General features: G+C 38.7%; 1 protein-coding gene and 1 long non-coding RNA gene across 4 annotated transcripts in view; one reads left to right on the top strand and one right to left on the bottom strand.

Moving 5' to 3' along the window:
- The window catches only part of LOC139948994 (uncharacterized), a 210,612-nt gene that overhangs the window by 172,313 nt on the left and 18,664 nt on the right, over nucleotides 1–19,635 (bottom strand). For all 3 annotated transcript variants that reach the window (XM_071947379.1, XM_071947381.1, XM_071947380.1), the window contains exons 11-22: nucleotides 19,236–19,496; nucleotides 18,360–18,579; nucleotides 17,139–17,508; nucleotides 16,162–16,292; nucleotides 10,033–10,142; nucleotides 9,050–9,096; nucleotides 7,757–7,991; nucleotides 6,753–6,802; nucleotides 4,773–4,838; nucleotides 4,109–4,369; nucleotides 1,373–1,674; nucleotides 661–817 (exon numbers count right to left, since the gene is read on the bottom strand). In XM_071947379.1, the coding sequence (XP_071803480.1) occupies nucleotides 661–817; nucleotides 1,373–1,674; nucleotides 4,109–4,369; nucleotides 4,773–4,838; nucleotides 6,753–6,802; nucleotides 7,757–7,991; nucleotides 9,050–9,096; nucleotides 10,033–10,142; nucleotides 16,162–16,292; nucleotides 17,139–17,508; nucleotides 18,360–18,579; nucleotides 19,236–19,496 (2,210 nt within the window). The remainder of the gene's footprint in view (nucleotides 1–660; nucleotides 818–1,372; nucleotides 1,675–4,108; nucleotides 4,370–4,772; nucleotides 4,839–6,752; nucleotides 6,803–7,756; nucleotides 7,992–9,049; nucleotides 9,097–10,032; nucleotides 10,143–16,161; nucleotides 16,293–17,138; nucleotides 17,509–18,359; nucleotides 18,580–19,235; nucleotides 19,497–19,635) is intronic.
- On the top strand, nucleotides 11,147–13,421 carry LOC139948985 (uncharacterized). The gene is made up of 3 exons (XR_011787504.1): nucleotides 11,147–11,279; nucleotides 12,158–12,250; nucleotides 13,105–13,421. It is a non-coding gene; the product is annotated as an uncharacterized lncRNA (long non-coding RNA).

Here is a 19,635-nt window from a genome sequence, read left to right as displayed (position 1 = left end):
TAATAATAATAATAATAATAATAATAATAATAATAATAATAATAATAATAATAATAATAATAATAATAATAATAATAATAATAATAATAATAATAATAATAATAATAATAATAATAATAATAATAATAATAATAATAATAATAATAATAATAATAATAATAATAATAATAATAATAATGGTGTTGCATGATAACAATAATAATAATTTTAATAATTGTTCTGTATTGTATCAAATTGTATCACTGTGAAAAGAACTTCACATGCGAGATACAATCAAGGGAAAAAAAACTAGTCAGAAGAAGTTGTGTGCTTTCAGATGCTTGATTTCGAGACCTCAAATTTTAAACTTGAGGTCTCCAAATCAAATTCGTGGAAAGTTACTTCTTTCTCAAAAAGTAGTCACTTCAGAGGAAACTGTTTCTCACAATGTTTTATACTATCAACCTCTCTCCATTACTAAAAATCTAAATCTGAGAGTTCTTGAAATCAAATTCGTGGAAAATGACATTGTCACTTGGCAGGAAGTCGTTTCGAACAATGTTTTATACTCTCAACCTTGCCCCATTACTCGTTACCAATGAAGGTTTTATGCTAATAATTATTTCGAGTAATTACCAATAGTGTCCACTGCCTTTAAATTTCTATCACTGTTAAACTTACCGCAGTTTCCATCGGATCTCCACGGTACTGGCGCATTCATGCTGTTACAGAGTGCAGCGTAGTTACTGATTGCCGTACACAGACACTCACAATCACCGCCTCGATCACATCCACAAGTATCGAAGACACAGTTATCGTAGTAATCTTGAGGATCCACCTAAAATGACAGAAAAATCAGTCAACATTTTAGCTGTTTACCTTCAGTATGCGCTCATCCTCCAATCAGATGCTCGAACCAGAGTGTGATTATCAGACGATAACCTACTCCCAGTTTCTATATTGCACTCTGCGTTCTGTGAGTGACGATGCGTCAAGCTCCGCATATGGTCAGTGCAAAAATTACATTCTAATCTGTGCGTGCAAACCCCCCCCCCCCCCCAAAAAAAAAAAAAAAAACCTAACCTAACCTCATTGACTTAATGAAGCTGGAAGATAAATTGAAGATCACAATCGCGCTCATGGAGTACAGAAAAATATAGCGCGTCTGATTCCACTCGCGCTTAAAGGTAACAACAAAGAAGAGTGTTGATATAACTTTAAAATATTTAAAAATAGGCCAATTTCAGAAAGAGTTAGGAGATAATAAAAACTTAAGGATCGTCCTAAATTAGGACGAGTATGTTGTCCTAACTTGAGATAAAACTAACTCTTTGTGAAAAAACTGGGGTCACTCCATTTTCTGTCATCCTTGACTCTGAGGGCATACACCTACCACATGGTGACAGGGTTCGAAGACAGCTTTCTTGATGATTCCACAAGCAAACTGAGCCCAATCACGTCGATCAGGAGCCACATCGCACGGATGGACTGGATCAGGTGGAATCTCACAGCTACCGTCCGTTCTCCAGCTGTGACCGAACAGAAGAGCGGTTGCTTCTACCTCTCCTGATCTGGTTCTAAAATCATCGTCGGCGTTACCATCAAAGTCACCGCACAGGCCGCAAACTTTCCCTGCGAATCTCCCGTCTAAGGTTATGTAGATGGATGTGCCGTGATCCCACAACGCAGTTACGCCTGGGTGCAATAAGAAAACTACGTTAAAATCTCATTCTTTTATGAAAGAAGTGTCAGGTGCGCCGAGCGATGAGTTTTGCAATGTTTTCATTTTTGTCGGTAAAGTAATTTTGACAAAAACATTCACCCTGGAACAACTTAAGTTCGACTTGATTGATGTACTAAAGAAGCATAAGCGCCTTTTAAACATGATGCACATAACGCGTGAGTTCTGCATCTTCATCTGCATCTGTCAATTACTGTACAACCGCCTGTTGTGGCTATCCCGTACAGAACCACGATGCAAGGAGGCGGTATACACTAATTTTTGTTATATAGATCAGCCAACTCAATTTTAAGTAGGAGATCCTTGAATTTATCCAGAGTTGGTGCACCGCGAATCGACTCGGGTAGTAAGTTCCAGGCAGGAAGTGTTTAATGGGAACAGTGACTTTTGGTAACAGTTCTTACTTGCAGAGTTTGTACGCTCATCAGCAGATTGTGCGTTCACATTTGCTGCATTTTTTGGTTCAATGACACACAGAAAAAAACAAACACACTATTTTGCAAATAGCCGTACAATTGCCATACAAAATTTCAAACTTTTGTATTGGTTTGTACATACATGTAAACATCATGGATGCACCCACAGGGCTCCAAAACCTTAGTGCGTGTGTTACGGGGTGTTAGCGCTCTAGTCAATATAATATACATGTAGCTCTATGCTATTTCACTCCTTACACTCTGTCTGGTCTGGAGCTGTTAGTTTAAAGTTATTGAAGTGGTTAGGATTAATAGCTCACTGAGCCATCTCCCTGACAATACTTCCAGGGGAGTATAATGGGCGATTGTTAAAGATTGTTCATGCTCTGATTTCTTCCCGGTTTGATTATTGTAATTCTCTCTTCTGACTTTTACAACAGAATCAAATCTCTCATTTGCAACGACTGCAAAGCACTGCAGCTCGGGTGGTCACTTTGTCCTCCAGGAGAACCCATATTAGTGCTGGGCGAATAGTAAAATTTTGATATTCGGATACCGCTGCCCAACTATCCGAAATTAACCGGATGTTCGAATAGTTTTTGCGCTATTGGCGCTGTTCGTTTGTGAATGAGATCTTATGGGCGGATTGATATTAGTTTTAGACAGTGTCACTCGGTTCATTCATAAAAATAACCGGATCTAATTTAAAGATGGCGATTTGCTTTTTCTTTTGATCGTGATTGACTCTACATGAAGGAAAACTTTCGTAATCTTTGAACAAATTGCGTCAGAAGTGTCATTGTTTTAACTCTTCACGGAGGTGAGCATAGTTAAATACTTAATTTTTGCTGTTTTATGCTGTCTTAATAGAAGTTTCATAAGGATTCAGACAAAACATTCCTATCAGTTGTCGCCCGACGTCCGCGGATATTCGGATATTAAAGAATATCCGGTTACTTGGTTGTAATTACAGAACTATCCGGTTTATAAATAGGTATTCGCGCCCAATTGCGGATATCCGCGGTTACGGATATGAAAACCTATTCGCCATTAACCGGATATTTGAATTATTCGCCCAGGCTTAACCCATATCACTCCGGTTTTGAATGCTCTTCACTGGCTCTTCTGCTTGTTTTTCATTCTTTACATGGTTCTGCTCCTCAGTATAATTGTCAATTAATTACCCGTTACAATCCTTCCAGATGTCTTAGATCATCCACATGCTGGTCCTTTACTTTTGAATAATCTACCTCTTAATATCCGTAACATGTCCTCTGTTCATAAGTTCAAAGAGGCCCTCAAAACCCACTTTTTCACAGCTGCCTTTTTTATTAATTTTGTGTTTCTTCCTTGCGCCATGAGCATCACATGCTGGTCCTTTACTTTTGAATAATCTACCTCTTAATATCCGTAACATGTCCTCTGTTCATAAGTTCAAAGAGGCCCTCAAAACCCACTTTTTCACAGCTGCCTTTTTTATTAATTTTGTGTTTCTTCCTTGCGCCATGAGCATCACATGCTGGTCCTTTACTTTTGAATAATCTACCTCTTAATATCCGTAACATGTCCTCTGTTCATAAGTTCAAAGAGGCCCTCAAAACCCACTTTTTCACAGCTGCCTTTTTTTTATTAATTTTGTGTTTCTTCCTTGCGCCATGAGCATCACATGCTGGTCCTTTACTTTTGAATAATCTACCTCTTAATATCCGTAACATGTCCTCTGTTCATAAGTTCAAAGAGGCCCTCAAAACCCACTTTTTCACAGCTGCCTTTTTTTATTAATTTTGTGTTTCTTCCTTGCGCCATGAGCATCACTTGTGGTGGATACCGGCGCACTATAAGTGTTCATATTATTACTATTATTAAAGGATCATTGCCACTGGGGGATAAATCACAGCTTATGATTCACATGATGAAAGTTCTGATTTGCGCTGATTTAAATTACTAATGAATTGACAAGACAATACTTTACCATGGGCGGTGTTGATGACAAGGAAAATTCCAGACTTGATGATGCGATAGACTGCTTTAGTCCATTTTGGAGGAGGTGGGGTAATAGCTGGATCCGCTCCACGTACGAGATAAATATTCACGTCAAGAATCTGGATGGAAACTGCCTTGGTGCACGTCACTTGACCCGTTCCACAGGGGACGTTTTCTACGTATACACTGAAGACGCTGTTGTAGCCTGGCTCCCCGCAATCGTCCGACGTTAACACGTACTTACAGTCTCCTGTAATAACAATAGTAATAATAATAATAGACTGCATTCATATAATAGTTATTATTATTTGTTTATGCAAAATATGAAAGATAACTGAGCAAACTGACATTGTACTCAACAAAGCATGCCTATCTTAATGCCTATTTTGCAAAATATTTATATCATGTGACAAATTCCGTCATTTGACAAAGTACACGAAATGGGATAGACAGAGAAGTGTTATTTTTAAGAAATCCAATTCCTTGATACTGTTACATTATCAATATGGGAAATAGTTTAAGTCAGAGAATAGACTCATGTAGATTCGTGGATATAAGGCTCGTACATTCTATCCCAAATCTGAACTTTCTTGTCCATTTTCCTTAACAGAACTTGGGTTTAGGCGTTTTATAGAAGAAGTATGCTACATTACCCTGGAACTCATATTTGCGTCCATCGTAGGTAAGATAATGCGGATCACCATATGCACGACAGGTTGCTGAAAAAGAGCAGAACATTCCACAGTCAAAATAAAATAAACAAAATTGTTCTTGAGTTTTCTTTCGTAAACACTTATGATAATCTGAAATCCTTATTCAATAATCTTATGGATTGGTAGTGACTAATGTCCTCCAATACTGGGGCGGATTGCAATAAAACGGTCTTAGTCAGCAGTCTAAGACCAGTCAGTTATAGCAGGCTATCTGCCTTAGACGGTCTTAGCTTTGTCAGTCATAAAGACAGTCTTAGATAAGTCCGCGAAAAGTAATGCAATATAAACCAGTCGTCCCATAAGCATTTCTGCAGGCACTGGCGGTATGGCATTGTTCTAATTGCTTTGGTTTGAATCATCGGATATCCAATCTCTGAGTTGTATAATTTTTACTGTTGGGAACATTTGATACTTACAAAGTATATCATCATAATGCCTCTAATGGGTGTAAGCTATTTCTAAAACACAATCTCATCGTAGAGCTCTTTGTATAAAATCATCTACAACTAACAAATGCAGCACCATCTTTAAAAACCAAAACAAAGACCAATTATAGCCAGCTCAGAGCAGGCTTAAGAATCAAGACTGGCTATAATTATAGACCACGCTATTGCAATCGGTCTATAATTAAAGACTGTCTAAGCGTGTTTCAAGTTAGCCGGCTATAGCGCATAGACCGGCTTAAGACCCCTTGGTGCAATCCGCCCCTGACTTTCTTTTTGTCCGTTATCTAGAGTCAAATACTATTGATCTCCATTAGTTTTCTGGAGACCAAGTTTTTGAAATCTACACAAAGGAATAGATGGATTGTGATAGGCGTCATCGGCCACCATATTTGATGAATTGTGCAGGCATGAATAGCTACTGGTTTTCCATTGTTAATACATCAAAGATGGCGGGCCATGACGCGTACTGCAACCCATCTATTGACAATAATAATAATAATAATAAATCGTTCTTATAAAGCGCATTACACACGGAGTCCCATTGCGCTGTACAAAGTCAAAAAAGATAAGAAAACCAAACAAAATTATATAGACTTTAACAAGTGAGTTTGACCCCCAAAATGGTTATTAAATGAAAGTTCAATTTAAAAATGTCTGATTTTCACCACAGTAAAACGGGAACTACACATCTTTTTCACAAGTTGGTGTGTTAACATTGAATTACTTGGGTCATTAAACCTAATGACTAAATAAGACTTCCGACCTGAAGCCATTTATTAGGCATCTGAAAACACAAATTTATGCAACAAAGGCGCTTTTTTTCTTTCATTATTCTCTTGCAACTTCGATGACCTTTTGAGTCCAAATTTTTACAGATTTTTTGTTGTTTGCATATGTTGGGATACACCAAGTGAGAGTACTGGACTTTTGACAATAACCAAAGGTGTCTTAAATTATTATAGGCAGTGGACACTATTGGTAATTACTCAAAATAATAAAATAATTATTGTCATAAAACCTTTCTTGGTGATGAGTAATGTGGAGAGGTTGATGGTACATGTATAAAACATTGTGAGAAACGGCTCCCTCTGAAGTGCCATAGTTTTCGAGAAAGAAGTAAGTTTAGAACTTGAGGTCTTGAAATCAACCATCTTAAAGCACACAACTTTGTGTGACAAGGGTGTTTTTTCTTTCATTATTATCTCGCAACTTCGACGACCGATTGAGCTCAAATTTTCACAGGTTTGTTATTTTATGTATATGTTGAGATACACCAAGTGAGAAGACTAGTCTTTGACAATTACCAATAGTGTCCACTGTCTTTAAAACAAATTATTTTTGTTTTTGCAAACTCTGGCAGTGTGACATCGCCAACAAATGGCTTGTGCAATGTTCACCAATAAAAAGCAAGTATTGTTTCAAGCTTTACACGGTGTAGGGTAATAAAAAGAAACTACAAAAAGCAAATCTTCACCTGGACAAATTCTGTCTTCGCAAACGAAGGATCCACCTGGAAGACAAACACTGAAAGAAAAAAAAAACACAACAAAGCAAAAACATTAGGCGTAGATCTTAACCCTGAGCTGCAGTATCCCAGATTCCATGTGGCAACGCATGTTTTTTTCAGTCCTCGACCGATCCAGTGACAAATTGCGAAAAATTGCGCGCAAAACTGGCAGCTCACAAGTTCTTCTGACATGGTATCAATCGACAAAGCCATTGAATTGAAGATTGAATGCCTAGTAATAACCAACGGCTAACATCTAATAGGAGTGTATGTACCAAATGCCCTGGGGTGTGTCAAGTGTCAGTGTGTGTTTTCAGTGGGGCTTCCAAATTAAAGTTGACTGTAAGCTTATTCTGCGGGTAAGAGTGTTCTCCGGCTATGCTCCTTTAGGGAACATTCGTGATTTGTGACCGTACCATTAATTAGTTACAACAATTTGTTTACAAACCGTTTCAAACAAAATGTCAAGTTGCTAACTTGCTGAATGTCACTTACAATGTTTTCAATGCATAAGAAAATCTAGTCATATGATTATAAACAGATTTTAATTGTTTATAATAATAATTTTGAATAATAATTTTGAATGCCCTTATCCAGGGCTTTTCTGAGAGATTTCCGAAAAGCCCCGTTACGTAATCACTCTCAAAATGTCATAGTTGGGAGCTCCAATTTGTAAAGCCGTTTTGTTGCAGTGTGGAGGAATAACAAAGCAAAGTCCCACACATGACGTCAGCGGCATTGTCCTTAGACGAGCGCCGTCAACAGGAGAAGTGTTTTTAGTTTTTCAAAACCTTTAAGTTTGGGCCGGATTTTTTAATCGATAATTACGAAAAAATTCAGAAGTGTACACATATCAAAATTACATTAAATTGGTGAACAAGTGCATTATAAACAAGTTAAAATACCATTTGCATTGAAAACATTCCGCTCAGGTAGCTGTTTAAGAAGAAGATTACAAATATTAATTTTACCACTGGTTGCAGTCTATCTTGAAAGACTCGTATGTGTTGTAACTTTTTCCGTTATAGTAACATGGGCATTGTTCTTGGGGTATGCAGATTCCGTCCTGTCTGACCGTGCCTTCTGGGCAACCACAGCCGGGCGTACACTCTCCCTGACGGCATGACAAGTGAAGATTACTGCACTCCCGCTCACACTCAACGCAATCGATATATTCCTGCCCGCTCGGACACTCGTCACCCGAGGCTAGACAATCAAATAAAAAGAAGAAATGCTAATCAACAAAAATTATGTGAATCTCGTTTACAAAAAGTGTGACCTTGTACATTCTTTGGCTAGTCTGGCAGGCAAGATACTGCACTGGTCCTATGGGAAAGTTTACATTTTGTGTCATAATTTCCACATAAATCCAAGAATTATGAACGTAAAAGCTGGACAAGTTTTGAGACGTGCCCCCTTTCATCATATCAAAAGTTGAACAAAAATGGACAGTGCACTCTCCATAAAATATAAGATATTATGTTTTCTTCCATTAGGCTGTGTACAAATCGTGCCTGCAGAAAGTCCAGGCTCGGTGGCTCTTTTGTAAACATGTGACGTCACAGGTCACATCGTCTTTAAGCTATCACACAAACGCGAGAATACAGAAAAATATAGCGCTTCGGCGTCCCATATCACACGCAGCCGAAGGATTTGAGACGAATGCAGAAGCGCTATATTTGTTGTATTCCATGAGCAGAGTGTGATAAGGAGTTTATCTTCAAGCAAACTTCAAGCATTGCATGTGGCGATCAGCATTTGACGCAAATGCTTTGTACGCTTTGTGATATAAGTTTAAATCACACTCCTTGTTGCTATGGACAAAAATCTAGACAACGATTATTTTCAAAACTTTCTCAAAAACTACAGCACCTTAGCAAGTAATATTTTAAGGAAAGCTTTCTACCATCATTATATTTCAACTCTATACGTTTAATGTAAATCTGTGGACGTATCGTACAAAAAGTAACCAAACTCTTTAAAGGGAAGGTATATGTTTGGTAATTCCTATTAAAATAAATGACAATAACAACTTTCGGTTGGATGCCAACAGCAGCTGTTGACAGTTTAAAGTATTTTGAGAAACAACTCCTAATATAATGTGTTTGTGGTAAACAAATTTTATATACTCCAAAATTTGAATCTAAAAAGGGTAAAATGCGGTGGGCCCCATTGTTTTGTAAGAGATACTGTTGTTTTTAATCAGGTTTAGGTTTTCTGTGTCAAGCGACAAGTCTCCAATAAGAAATATAAATGATTTGTACCTGTGCATATTGTGTCGGAACATTTCACCACGCCGTTCGTACACGTGCTGAAATAAAATTGAATAAATTAAACAAAACAAGTTAATCTTCATGTGGCCGTGTCATAAAAACGTTGAAAATTTATTAAAGACCCAATAAACCTAAAAACTGGAAAGCTAGGGCCACGTTTGAGCAGTGACCATTTGTCAACCAATAGTCAATGTTTCTTGTTATACCTTGGTAATAAATTGTAAAGTTTTAGCGCTCAAAAACCAATAACGCTAGGTTATACAATATGTAATTGTTGCACGTTGTGACAGGGTTCATGATTTGTACACACGAGGGGGAAAATGGCATCCGTGGCGAAGCCGAGGGTGCCATTTTCACACAAGGGTGTACAAAACCCACGAACCCCAAATCACAGCGTGCAACAATTGTTTTGTTTGTTACCTTGGTAACATGATTATTCCTCTTCTCAAAGTTATGTTGTAATCTTCAAACATTATAACGACGGAGTATGCACAGTTTAATCAGCAAACGAACAGTTGTTCAAATGAGAAATCATTCTTCACTGTTCCCTCAAACCCGCAATCGTTTCGTACTAAGCGCTGGAAATCGACGAACGGTTGGAACGATCAAGTTGATGTACACCGGTTAACCTCACTCATGTTACCCGCCGCGCCGTGCAGCCATGGTACCTGCGTATTTGCTGCAGACGCATGTTAAATGGCTGCACAGCACAGAGGGTACATGTAACATGAGTCTTGTTAACCGTTGGTTGATTTCTAGCGCTTTGTCCGAAACATCCTTGACCCTACTTTTGTAACTGTCTTTTTAAATTGTTTTCTTTGGAAAACCTCTGTAATATTATGTTGTTATTTAGCAATTTGAGACCATTAATAAGGTAACTTACATGTAGCACTTTATAAATACCTTTTTATTATCATAAAGTACTTTATTTTTTTGATAGACAGGTTTCCAATACTTGAGTTGGATTTTCTTACCATGTGTTACATTTGTTCTTCCAACTTGCATTAGATTGATATGACTTTCCATTGGACTCACAAGGACATTCTGCTGTAGCTATACACCGACCGGCTTGATCGTCAAACTCCTACAAAAAGCACAAATAGTTTAGTAAAGTATTTGTAAGTGCACAAGTTAGTTTCATTACAGGAAATAAGAGGCAACTAGTACCTGTTTTCTCCATGTAATTCTTTTTTTGAGCAAGACACTCTAAGGCAGTGGACACTATTGGTAATTACTCAAAATAATTATCAGCATAAAACCTCACTTGGTAACGAGTAGTGGGGAGAGGTTGATAGTATAAAACATTGTAAGAAACGGCTCCCTCTGAAGTGACGTAGTTTTTGAGAAAGAAGTAATTTTCCACGAATTTGATTTCGAGACCTCAAGTTTAGAACTTGAGGTCTTGAAATCAACCATCTAAACGCACACAACTTTGTGTGACAAGGGTGTTTTTCTTTCATTATTATCTCGCATTATTATCTCGCAACGACCAATTGAGCTCAAATTTTCACAGGTTTGTTATTTTAAGCATATGTTGAGGTACACCAAGTGAGAAGACTGGTCTTTGACAATTACCAATAGTGTCCACTGTCTTTAACTATAATGCTTTGTTCTTCGGATGGGACAGGAAGCTATTGGTCCCTGTTGATGTGTAACGCAGGTAAAAGAACCCAGTGCACTTATCGAAAAGATAATGGGCAGCGCGCCTTATCGATACCTCTCGTCACTAACCCCTGGGAGGCATGTACTGGGAAACAACGCTGATTGGCTCAGGAAATTGGTTATGCATTAGATGTTAAGTGCGTGCGTGCGTAGTTTTAAGGTTTTTTTTATGTTGATCAATCCCCGCGTTTTTATGACACGATGGCACGGTGAGATCGATCGCCCCTGGGAACGAGGTTGCCACTGATCACTCGCCCACTTGTAGTGACATCACACACCTGGGGCCAACCCATAGAGCTATATAATAAGACCTAGAGGGCGCACTCGGCTGTATGCTGTGCCGACAAGGACGTCGTGTCGACATTTGGAAACCGGGCATAAAATTCAATCGCGTGTGTTTTGCCCGTATCTGTTGTGCACGTAAACCATTGATTGAACGTAGGAAAGCCACTAATTTTTCCCGCACAGTCTAACAAATCGTTAGTAAAATGCCTGAAAGTTGTGCAGCTTATGACTGCACCAACCGTCGAGTCATGGGAGGTGTTCTCTCATTTAATAAGTGAGTATTTCAAGGTACTTTTCACACTAATTTATTTTAATAAGAATAACATATGAACGTTTTTTTTCCCGTGTCCGAAAACTGGACAGAATTGCCGTAATGAAAATGTACTAGGCCTATCATGACTATATGTAACTTTCTTGTTGAGAAAGTTCGCGGATGATGGGTCCTTCCTCCATGGTTAAACATTACATATTTTCACTAGAGTTATAAACTATGTGGTACATTCTTAACGTTTTGGGCCAAGTTTAATTGTTGATGGCAAGCAGTGGCAAGTTCTATTCAAATCGATTCTGAAGTGCTGAACAATGTTGTAGGCTACAGAAACAGATAAACATGTACACTGTAGATCCTTCGCACGGAAATCATGGCCAATGCATGCATATGGGGAGGACTAAAGACAAATTATGTTGACAAATCCTGCCTTGGTTGGTCGTTTTTATTTATCCGAGTTCATATACTCATCATACAAATAAAATAAAACAAGAAAGCTCTCCTGAGAGTACTGTTACTGTTGAAAAAGGATTTTGTCAAATTTAATTGAATAGCGTTTTCTAGACCAAAAACCTATCTGCAATCTCAGGATCTGACTGGGTGCTACTTTTCGTGAATGTTGTCTCCAACTTCCAAGTTAGGTAATATTGGGTCTTGCCAGGTGGGTATACACGTGACGTCAACATTACATGTGACGTCAACAATAGGTAAAATTATTCCATTTCATCATTGACAACTAGTTTTTTAGCACAAAATTTGTATGTCCAATCACAAAAGGGGTTTATGGAATTCATGCCTGCAGTAAGATGCAATCTATCCCAGGATTATAAGATGCCTTCATTAAAACATGGTTAATTTATTATGGGATTTTCTTTTTAATTCAGATTTCCTCTTGGAAAGCAGGCTATACTCACTAAAGTGGGTGACGGCAATCAAGTTGTGCATTGAGCACTTCATGAAGGATGACTACATGAGAGGTTTGTATTTACTTGTACTGTATTTAATTTACAGGGTCATTCCTTGTCAACTTAACATGCTTTGGAATCTGACTATCCCCAAACTAAAATATTACAATGAAAAAGAACACATGTTACAATTGTGGTTTTGTTTTAACAAATGAAGGCTATTTCAAGAGCTTTAAAATTATGTTTAAAGGCAGTGTACACTATAGGTAATAGTACTCAAATTATATATTAGCATAAAACCTTTCTTGATTACGAGTAATGGGGAGAATTGATAGTATAAAACATTGTGAGAAACAGCTCCCCCTGAAGTGACGTAGTTTTCGAGACAGAAGTAATTTTCCACCAATTCCACGAATTTGATTTTGAGACCTCAGATTTTGAATTTGAGGTCTAAGCACACAACTTTGTGTGACCAGGGTGCGACAAGGGTGTTTTTTTCTTTTCATTAATATCTCGCAACTTCGTCGACCGATTGAGCTCAAATTTTCACAGGTTGCTATTTTATGCATACGTTGAGATACACCAAGTGTGAAGACTAGTCTTTATAGTGTCCAGTGTCTTTAAGTGTATATCTGATTTGCTTTCGGAGATATGGATGTTCGAATGCGGCAGGTCATGCTGGTTAGTCAAAAGTTCTTGGAGTTTCTTTAGGGAGTCCAAGATCCACATCAGAATGTTGATCAGGTTACAAAGCGTGATTTGACGGTCATGTTACAAAGGTTGAATTGACTCGGAATGACCCTACAGAAGTGTTGTTGGCCATTCCTACTGTGATTTACATAAATAAATCAATTGAAAGCAAGAATTTGCTATATTTTTTCAAAACCTATAAAATATGTTATAAACAACCAAGTTTACATTTACAGGTAATCATCCCAGAGATGACCGAGAAAATATTCAACATGGAATCATGAGTCTGCTGTACCCTCCATCTTTCCAGCTTACCCACGACATAAACAACAGAAGCAAGTGAGTAAGAGGCCTCCACCTAAAAGAAAAATGCTGACAGCGGATCCTGGCTCACAACCTCCTCCGTTAAAAACTGTTAATGTTGCAGAAGAGCACATGTATGCAAAGATCAAAAAATGATAAACCAGGGACAGTTGAAGGTGTTGAAGCTGAACTTCGGACCGAATACTTTCACGCTGATTGAAAATGAGCTGAAGTCAATGGGGAAAGACAAACATGGTCACATGTTCTCTGAGGAAATCAAGCAGTTCGCGTCACACTACATGTCTATAGTGCCCAGGGTATGATTTTGTTAGACAGTATTTACATCTCCCACAAGGATGTCATTATGACATCATCACCTGTCCTGTGACATCATCTTAAAGGTGTTTTATTTTAAATATTTGAAAATCTGTAACAAATCAGCCACAAGAGACCGTAGGTTTTTGTTTGCAGGATTGGGTAGGGATAAATTAGGTCTTCATTTTATTTCGTGTGCGTGACCTCTCATCTAAAAATGGCAAAAGTTATGAAGTGACTTTCAACGATGTTAGTGCCTGGCAAGGGTGAGCAGTCAAAAACAAATATCAATGACGTCACAAAGTGCAACTCTAGCGACAGGTTGAAAACTCAGTGGCGAAGTTTTGTGTAATCACCTCAAAATGTACACACGTTGATTGCTGGCAGTCATTATGTGTGAAGTTTCAGATCGATGACGTCACCAGAGGTCACGTGATGTCGTTACCAGAGGTCACAAGACGTGGCATTAAAGGTGTATTTTTTGAAAACGTATATCTTCCGAAGAAATTATGCGATTAATTTGAAACTTGGTGGAATGTTAGATACATGGCAAGTTCTTGTAAATTCTCTATTTGTGCACAAATGACATTGTGTGTAGTTTGTCATTATTATCATAATTATTATTATTTTATTTTTTTTTGGGGGGGGGGGCAGGAATACTCTTTTTTTTCTTTGGGTCAGGCTTTCAATGGTTGATGTAGATCTGTACAATATATTATCTGCAAACACATTGAATTATTTCAAATTTTTAGTTGAATGCAGGGACCAGTCTTCAGATTTGAAAAAGTGGAAAGTTTGTGTTGCATGTTGTTGATTTACATATAAGAACAGGTGTTTTTCTGTTGGATTTACCAAGTTTTATTTTAATTAACTTTCATATAACATTTTGTTTATGTTTGAATAAGGTTTTTTGTTTAACCTAATAAAATAATTGGAAATATAAATTCCATAGCGTTTGTTGTGTTATGCTTTCGTTTTCTTGCAATATCAAGTCCCTTCAAACGAATGTCAGGGTGCTAATTGATAAGCCCAAAGGATGTACATGTTTACCACCGGGTGGGTAAGATTGAAAGTCTCTTCAAGAAAGTTCACAAAATTTGACTTTTACATGTAGGCCTAAACAAAAAGTATACATGGAGTTGTGGTTATCACATTCCCGTACATGTAGTTTTTTCTTCTAACCCTACAACCAAATTTTTTTCGTCGCCAAAGTTCATTTGGATTGTGGTAGAGCAAAATGTTATTGGATGCATTCAGTCCTAGATTTCGTATCCTTAAGCCCTCTCGTGTGACCCTGTTGCCACACGTTTTCTGTTTGTAACTTTCAAGTTTGATCCTAAAAATTCCAAAATGGGTACGACACTACAAAGGCTAAACGCCGAAACAATGTAGATGAGCATTTCCAAGACCTGACAGAGGAAGACGATCACGGCACACAACTTGTCAAGAAAATCAGTGGCTTGCCGCTGTTCATAAGAACTGTCCTGCATCACCGTGACAATGGAATACTGTTTACCGAGCGGTTAGAGACATCGACTTACAAAAAACATCTTGTTTTTAGGCCAGTAACTGGACTTTTCCTGATCAACCTCTTCAATCTGTTCTGTGGATTATCTATTCCTCTTCACAAAGGTATTGTAAATATCCTTTCAGTAAAAGCCTGGTCAAAAACTATTAATTTTCCGTTCAGAATCAATCGCACAGATCGGGAACTTCGCCCGTCAATTTGTTTTGTTTACGTTTTGTGTATACCTAGCATTATAACATCCGGGTACTTTCCGCGCTGTTTGCCCGGTCTCACCATGCCCGACGGTGCTCCGTGTGCGCACAGCGGTAAAGCGTTGCTGCCAATGGCCAGTGCGCCCTCTAGTTCTTTTATATAGCTCTATGGGCCAACCCCAGGTGACCCGTTCCACAGGCAGGACACTTGATAGGGCTGACCTTGGTGAGCCCCTGGAATGACGGCAAAGCTATTCGAACGCACCGGGGCACAAAGGGGTTGACCCAGGGAAGCTAATTGAACGCACACTAACTAGTTTACAAATATTGACTGCTTCGAGTGCTACGGTTAAAAATATGACTCCCGAGGTGATCCCCAGAGCATTCATTTTCCCGAGATCATTCTAAATACTGTACTATTAAGTTACAGACCTGAATGCTACAATCCACGGACGGCGCGAATACAGATTGTGAAAACTTTTACTGTGCTACATGTAGTGCGTCATGTAATCCAAAATGGTTGTGTACACACTATTAATTTATCATCCTCGTACACGCAACGGACGTCTGGGTACTGCACGCCGTGTGATAGTCTTCAGACTAGCACACGGCAAATCGATGTCCTATCACATGGCTGTCGTCTAGTAAAACTAAGACATATTATGTGACGCGCTCTAAACCAATGAAAAGGCAGAATATTTGAAAGGGGTGTTATAAAAGCCACTATTATTATTAGTATGTTGCTGTTTACAGATTGTTTCTGTTTGGGCATCCAGAGCCAAATTTCAAAAGGCTGCTCGACACTGCGTCGAGGGAGGTGCTGGTAGCAGAAGGCACATTCAGACAAAATAATTTTGCGCAACGCTTACTACCAATAAAACCTTTAGGCTTTCGGATACAAATACAAACTCAGGGGTCATGACCTTTAACCTCTAACCTGTGTCTATAATACTGACCTCTCCCTGGGGGCACTGGCATCCTTGAACACATTGCTCGCGACAGTCAGTGGTCTTCCCTAAATCACTGCAGGAAACGTTACATAAAGAACCACACTCCTGGTTTACTGTTCCCTCCGGGCAAGAAATGGCTGGGAAAAAAAGGCGGGAAAACAAAATCAACATAATTTGACAGATTTTCTTCTTATGTTTGAAATGAATAAGGGCCTCAAAATACCCAATGGCACCCACAGCAACATACTGCCTCCATCTTGGTCATGATCCTTGTAGCGAATAACGATAATGAATGCTAATAATCATTTTGCAATTAGGAACCAGACTATTTTGTTCTTCCAGCCTCGGTTTAGTAACATTAATATCAATGGGAGAATTCAAGATGGCTGCAGTGTGATAAAGGTCTATTGCCATGGTGCCCTGTGTTTTTGCTGCGATGCCCTCTGCAAGGTGCAAATACAAATTTACATGTTCCACCTAGAACTTCCCCTTACCAGAAGGAAATTGCTGTGCTCCTTAAAGGGAAGGTACACGTTTGGTAAATGTCAAAGACAAGTCTTCTCACATGGTGTATCCAATAATATGCATAAAATAACAAGCCTGTGAAAATTTGGGCTCAATCAGTCATCAAAGTTGCGAGAAATTGATGAAAGAGAAATCACCCTTGTTGGACGAATTTGTGTGCTTTCAGATAGGAATAAAAAGTCTTTTATTATTTTAGTGAATAATTACCTCTTTCTCAAATACTACATCAGAGGGAGTCGTTTCCCACAATGTTTTATACTATCAACAGCTCTCCATTGCTCGTTACCAAGTCAGTTTTTAAGTTACTATTAGCTTTGAGTAATTACCAAACATGTACATTCCCTTGAAGAGGAAAGTTCAAGGCCTATACTGTTTATATGCTGTAAACGTAATGCAACTTTCGCCTTTGGGCCAAGAAGTTCGACAACAATAAAATGACATGAAGTTGTGAAACTTACGGCACATTTCATCAGACCTCCAGTCTATCGACACACCGGCATTAGCGCACTCCAGCGCGTATGCTGCTAACGACAGACACTCAGCTCCTCCACTACTTGTTCTGGCGTAGTCCGCTAAACACAGCTTGTGGTACTTGTCGACATCCACATTCCGTTTACAGGCATCGAAAGGAGCTGCTTTTATCTTGCTGCAGAAAGCAATGGCCTCGTTCTCCAAGAAGCTGGAAGTGAACTCGGGTTTCTTGTCGGAGCATTTGTTGTTGGATTTCCAGGCTTTAACAAAGTCATGAATTACGGCAGTTGAGCCTAGGGACGGCAGCAGGAAATCGTTGATGGATTTACTGTCGTAGAACCCGCACAGACCGTAGATCTAGACAAAACAACAAGGAATACAAAACAAAAACTGCTAAAAATGTGTCTTTAATTTAACCATAATAATAATAATAATACATTTAAGCATTTATAAGGCGCTATACAAAGAACAGAGCACCTAAAGCCCGGTTCATACTTCCTGCGAATGCAAAGCGAATTTTGACGTCACAAATTCGCAACGAACAATTCGCAGCAGTTGAACTATGCTCTACTCCCTTGCAAATATTGCTGTGAAAGGAGGGTGTGACGTCAAATTCACGTCAAATTCGCTTCGCATTCGCATTCGCAGGAAGTATGAACCAGGCTTAACAAAGGGAGGGCAACACGGGAAAATAGGAACAAAGACAAACCAAAAGACAAACAAAAAAGAGGAGCAAATTATGAGACTATTGGTGGCAGCAGATAACCAGGTAAATCTCTCAGTAATGTGCGCATGCTCAGAGCTAGTACATACATTGTACATGTAAAGACTCTATGGGATTTGATGCATTGCATGGTGAGGTCTCACTATACATTTGTTTGCGGTAACACCATGTGTGTATCTACTTGCTGAGTAGATTATGTTTATAAATAGTACAAATAAACAAAAATTTCCATTTGTTGAATACTGCTTGTTACTGGTAATTAGCTGTTGTTTGCTTATCCTGAAAATCACGTGGAAATTTGGTTGGTAATTCTGTTATTATCAAGGCAAAAATTTCATGCTAAGCAAATTTGTGTGCTTAGCAGCTCTATGAAATTGGGCCCTGCTGCTCTAGATGTTCTAATGACACCATACAATTCCAAAACACTGGTGAAACAAAAAACCAAAACAAAAAACACAAAAAAACACAAAAAACCAAAACAAACCTTTCCAGCAAGCTTTTCCTGCACAGTGACATAGATGCGATTGTCGGTTCCCCACAGAATGTCGATACCAAGAATTGGTGCCTGGAACCTAGTGAAGATCGACGATATCTTCTTGACAGTAACTGTGTTGTTGCCGTTGAAATTGGCGTACGGGAGTTTCAGCTCTTGAACCGGTTGGTTTCCATTGCTGGACACAGTGACTGTGCCGGAAAACTTGAGCCTTGGTGAAAACAAATCAAAAAAATTACTTTGTATGCAAAGAGTATAACAGCTCTAAAAATTGCATGATGTAGGCACCGCTGTCGATTATACCAAACTCTTCCTGACTTAGGATTAATCTTAGGACTTAGGACGAGTTCAGTTCCGTTTCCGTAGACGTTAGGACGCATTGAACCCATCCTAAATTAGGACGGGTTACTCATCCTAACTTGAGATACATGTAGGATTAAAATCACTGGACACTATTGGTAATTGTCAAAGACCAGTCTTCTCACTTGGTGCATCTCAACATATGCATAAAGTAACAAACCTGTGAAAATTTGAGCTCAATTGGGCGTCGAAGTTGCGAGATAATAATGAAAGAAAAAACACTCTTGTCACACGAAGTTGTGTGAGTTTAGATTGTTGATTTTGAGACCTCAAATTCTAAATCTGAGGTCTCGAAATCAAATCCGTGGAAAATTCACACTTTCTCAAAAACTACGTTACTTCAGAGGGAGTCGTTTCTCACAATGTTTTTTACTATCAACCCCTCCCCATTACTCGTCCTAAGTAAGATTTTATGCTAATAATTATTTTGAGTAATTACCAATAGTGTCCATTGCCTTGTATCATAAATTAAACACAATTACAAAGATTAACTCAAAACAAACTTACTCGTAAAAAGTCCCATCAGGTGTTTTGACGCTCACATACTGACATGTCTTGTGTGGTTCGGAGAGGCATTCAGACACCATGAAGATACTAAATTCAGGGATGTCTTTATTTGGCAGGTTCTGCGACAACACGTACTCGCAACGAGCGTCGGAGGAGTAGCTTGCACCATCGAATGTACTGAAATAGCGTCCTCCTAGGATAGTACAGGTCGGTGGGCAGGAGTGACGCGTACACTGTTGAAACTTGCCCTCTATGCAGACGCTGAAATTCAAAACAGTAACCTCAGTTTAGCAAAAGGTTTTTCTCTCTTTTAAGAGTAAGACTGGTCCCCAGACTCTTTTGGAGTTATTAAAAACTTAAGGCTAGTCCCAAGTTAGGCGAAGTTACTCGTCCTTACTCT

This window comes from Asterias amurensis, chromosome 16 (genome assembly GCF_032118995.1).
Source record: "Asterias amurensis chromosome 16, ASM3211899v1".
NCBI lineage: Eukaryota > Metazoa > Echinodermata > Asteroidea > Forcipulatida > Asteriidae > Asterias > Asterias amurensis.
Note: the sequence above shows the minus strand (reverse complement) of the source record. Positions and strands in the feature narration are given on the sequence as shown.